This window comes from Pygoscelis adeliae, unplaced genomic scaffold (assembly GCF_000699105.1).
Source record: "Pygoscelis adeliae isolate BGI_AS28 unplaced genomic scaffold, ASM69910v1 Scaffold78, whole genome shotgun sequence".
Classification (NCBI taxonomy): domain Eukaryota; kingdom Metazoa; phylum Chordata; class Aves; order Sphenisciformes; family Spheniscidae; genus Pygoscelis; species Pygoscelis adeliae.
This window is the reverse complement of record NW_008825409.1, coordinates 2973904-2978641: the sequence shown is the minus strand read 5'-3', so window position 1 is coordinate 2978641 and position 4738 is coordinate 2973904. Positions and strand designations below refer to the sequence as shown.

Below are 4738 nucleotides of genomic sequence, written 5' to 3'. Positions count from 1 at the left end.
CCATGCTGGCTTCCCTGAGTCTTTGCACTCTCCGCTAGCAGAAGTCTGAAGAAAGGGAACAGAACCTGCTCTGTTATTTAACTCTGTTGCTACCTGCAAGGTTGCCACTTAGAGTAGTGTTTTGTCTGTGTGAAAATTGATCCAGTAGATACGGGACTGAAAGTTCCAGCTCATTTCAAATAGGCAACCACCAAGCATTCACCGAAAATTGTATTTTTTAACATCTTTAGAAGTTCTCACCAATAGCAGCCCAATGGATTACACAATGGAACTGCAAGTGATGGACACACATCTAGCTTGCTGGCTTTGTTCTCTGGCTAGTGTTTGCTGACAGATTTGATTTTTTAACTGCTTTTTAAGGGAAGTGCTACTGGACTTAGCTCACTGTTCATAAGTTAATTGGGTTACTGGTGGATTGTTTGATATTATCCCTAAAGAGAGAGAGAGATTGTCAAAATGAGTGTCAACGTATCCCTGTTTTGTTCTAGAAGTGCTTAGATTTTGATACTTCCTGAACTCAAAAGAGCAGCCTGTGTCAGGATATTGCTCTTTACTCTTAGTTATATATTAGATTCTGTTAAGGTACTGCGTCTTTCTGGTATGTGTGGAATATTTCTTGTTTGAAGAGTCTCCCCTGACTTTATCCTATTGAATCTTCAGTGTAGCTTCATGATGACAAAGGTGCCATAAGCATTAGCAGTCCTGGCCACGTTTTAGTCAGCTTCTTTCTCCACCAAGCTGTTGGAGTTGACCTTTTTGGTTATTGCATGGCAGCTTTTGTTTTAGAGAGAAACATCTAAAATTCATATGAAACTATAATGAGTTGATGACATTTGTATATATGGACCATTGCAGCGTGGCAAGCTCAGAGTCTTTCACGCTACAGTACCATGGTAGTTCCAGGAGCTCCTGAAGGATTCCTAAGCTTGCATCTCAGGTATATTCAAATCTCGGCTTGACTTTAAAATGCTCTTGTGCTATACCTACACACTGACAGCTGTGGTCAGAAGCACACCACTGGGATTCAGAGTGTCTGCCAACTTCTTGCCAGCTCTCTGTAATTTTGATTCTCTCATAGGCACGGTCCAGGGTACAGTCATAGGTAAGGTACATTTAGAGAGACAAGGCATGTGCAGAGCTGCTCGCATATCTAATATTAGACTTTTAGATGCTGAAGATGTAGAAAAGGGAGAAAGGTAAGCTTCTAATTGGGAGTGTTTTAAAACATCTTAAAGGGATTTGAGTGAGCACGGGCTATATATTAAACATATTATGTGTAGATTTCTTTTATATAAATGTATTATATGTGCATGTCTGGTTATTTACCTAACTACACATTTAAAATCAATTGTGAAAGTGCAGAAGCTTAGCTCCAATAAAATCAGTGGCAAAGAATAATTTGCAGTTCTGTACGCTTAAATTATATGAAATGAAGTGGAATAGTGTGGCACTGAAGATGCATTACTGAAAGCTATTTTAAAAATGTGTTATTGTAAAGATAAGCACAGGCATTGTTAGAATTCATTATTCTTTGTGTGGGTGTCTCAGAAAATAGGATAGGCACGCAACATGAAACAGTCTTAGGAAAACATTGTGACCTTCATTATTTTGGCTTATACTTTCTCAGGATAAATCTATTTACCTGCTCCCTAGAGGACTGAAATGTTTGGATTGCATTCCAGTGTGATGCTTTTTTTCCTTCAAAGATTCATGTAGTTCGTGAAGAAAGTCTCATCGTATATCACGCAATCCAAAGACCATGACGAGTCCAGAAGGCTCTTTTGCAATGTTGTAATGAAAAGTAGTTAACAGAGGGGAAAAAACAAGTATGACTTGGTCATTGTAGTTCAGCCACCCAACACAAGATTTAGTACAGAGGGAATTTGGGGAGTATGCAGAACTAACGTGCATGCCCATTTTCATCACTCTTGCATGGCCATTTCAGTTTTCAGAAAATTGTGAGCTGCTTGATGTGAATATGTGTGGATGCTCTTCAGTTTCTTTGCAGCATGCAGAGAATATTTGCATGTGAACATCTGCTGGTTTAGCTAAAAGCCATAAAGGTGAATGAATGAATTTCACTGTCAGTGATAAAGCAGGGAAGAAGAAACCATGTGTACTATCAACGGTGTTTGCTGTGTGCCAACCGATAAAAAAGCTCGTCATATGCCATATGCCAACCAATTGGAAACTAAATTTGTGCCATATGCCAAGCAGTTGGAAGCTTTGTTCAGTTTTGATGTGGCTATTCTGAAGCAAATGTGCATGAAAAAACATATGTTTTTTGTCAGCCAAATGTGTGACAGTGCCATTTCCAGACTGTGCCATTCAACTGTGTTAATAAAACTAATATTTGTATTTTTTCGTTGAAGTGTTCCTCATCAGGTGAAAAAAGAATTCTTCCAGAACCCAAAGAAAATTCAACCAAAAGCCACAATCTCCCTCCTTTTTGTTTTTTAAAAGATCTCTTCCTTCCTGGCTCTGTCTAGGCACTGAGTTGTCAATGTCATGCTCAGGTGGGATGCCCATTTTCTGCAGATTCGTTCAAATCCTTATGCGAGTCCAACACTCCAGCTGTGGAAGTATGTATAAAAACAGTGGGCTGGCTCCAGACAGCAAGCGAGGGGGTTTGCCAGGCCACTCTCATGTGCAATGCTGTCGTCGCACAGTATTCATCAGTCTGTTGCTCCTAATGTTCAGCATGCCGTGGACTTGCTTTTTATTTTCTTTCCATAAGGCACTTGAACAACTTTCACGTCGCTCTCGTTTAGAGGGGTGAGCCCAAGACGACTCCGTCATTAAGTGAATCTCTTTCTCCCGTTGTTCTCTCCACCAGTGAGTGCCAGTGAACCCGAACCAGAGACAGAGACAGAACCAGAACCAGACCCAGAGCAGGAGGCTGAGGCTGAGGCCGAGCAGGGAACGGAGACACCCAAGGAAATAGAGGCTACAGAGGTGGGACCAGAGAGTGAGGTGGAGCAAGGACCAGAGAGAGAGCCAGAAGAAAGTGCAATACTCAGTGAAAAAGAGAGGCAGAATGAGGAAGTGAATGAAAAAGACAACTGCTCTGCATCCAGCATATCCTCAGCAAGCAGCACTTTAGAGAGGGAAGAGAGAGAGGACAAGTTAACCAGTGACAATGAAACTGGTAAAGTGAAGCTTTTTCAATAATGAAAGGTTTCTGGTGGAAAAAAAATGTTAAATTAGCAGCTCTGTTGTTGTGTTAATTAGATAACAAAGCCTTTGCGCCTATCTAAGACTTCCATCACCCTGCCCAAATCCGTTTCCATTCTCTGCTTGGAAATCCACAGACTCTGATGGGGTTTCTATGTTTGAGAGACGGTAAGGCCTTGATGAAATGAGGTTTCCTTTGACTCAAGACCATTTTCTTCCCCCAAGATTAATGTATTAACTATTGAATCATCGTGTTGCAAGAACTTGCATCTCTAGCTCCTAGAGAATTTATTTGGGTTTTCTACACATAAACAATGAGAGGAGGGGCCCTGTTGATAAGATTTGTCATGAGATTCCAGATATCTTTTCTCATGCTATTAGCTTTTAGTGGAAGAGGAAGAGCAATGAGGACTTGTGCCTTCCCTCCAGTTTCCTGTCTTCATTAGACTTCAGAAAGCAGAGAGAGATACGTAGGAGCTGCTGAAGATAGGTCTGGGCTGTGGCCATCCTTAGCTCATGTGGAAGAGGCACGTGAAATAGACCTTGTCTGGAAAAGACCAGTTCTGTAGTGACCAGTGGTTCTGGTCAGATATGCCACCAGGCACCTGTAAAGGGTAGCCCAGCCTGGAAGACACCTTAAGAACCAGTTTTCTGCCAGGAGAGATAATGACAACCAGAGCTTGACAGGCAGCCCAGGTAGGGAGTAAAAGGCAGATTCTGACCTTCAATGATTAATTACTCTCTACTTTTTTTAGAGAGAGGTAAAGGAATGTAATGTAATTGGGGCATTTGGTTTCCAAGTCTTCTTAGGGCTGAACAGGGGAGTGCATTATCCTAAGTTTTCTAAATTCTAGATAAGAAAACAAAAATTGCTTCACAGCGTGAAATAGTCTTGCTCTTTCCTGAAAGAAGAGGGATGACACTGAATCACAAGGATTACCTCACAGAGATAAACTGTCAGATTGTGCCGTTCATGTTTAAACCCTATCACTTTTTTTTTCTGCGAAGCATTAAGTTAATTTTATTCTAAATATAAGAGCTATCTTCTTTTCAACCAGCACCAAGATTGAGTTACTTACAATGTTATTGTACTCTTAAAGAATGTAGATGGATATATACGTAGGAAACGGAGGGGAGGTATGACAGATGAAGGGTGTCGTTACACTGTGGCATAGTCCAAGATAGTCCAAGTGCAAGTAAGGGAGAACAGGTTACAGGTTTTTTCCCCTCATCTTGTCTGTTACCAACCTGTTACCACTCTAATGAAAGTGCTTATGTACTTTTTGTTAAAAGCTAAGAAATGTACCCTGTTATCGAAAAATCAACATCTTAAAACTGACCTACGTTACCAGTAGACCAAAGATTCATTAGGTTGTGCTATGTAGGAGGTCTCATGTAGTGAGCTGTTTGCTCTCTAGTAGGTGAGGAGATTCGGAAAGCAAATGAGCACTTTCTCCAGCAGTTCTCACATTCCCAACAAGCAGTTTGCCATTTATGAGGTGGCCCATTGGTTCTGCCCAGATGCATTAAGGACAAAGGAATAAAGCCTTTGGTCCTGGCTCCT

The 4738-nt window shown here is 41.1% G+C and overlaps 1 protein-coding gene across 1 annotated transcript in view; it reads left to right on the top strand.

Moving 5' to 3' along the window:
• FHOD3 (formin homology 2 domain containing 3) overlaps positions 1-4738 on the top strand; it is a 377261-nt gene that overhangs the window by 306939 nt on the left and 65584 nt on the right. Inside the window, exon 16 of the mRNA XM_009330482.1 lies at positions 2837-3148. Coding sequence (XP_009328757.1) covers positions 2837-3148 — 312 coding nt within the window. The remainder of the gene's footprint in view (positions 1-2836; positions 3149-4738) is intronic.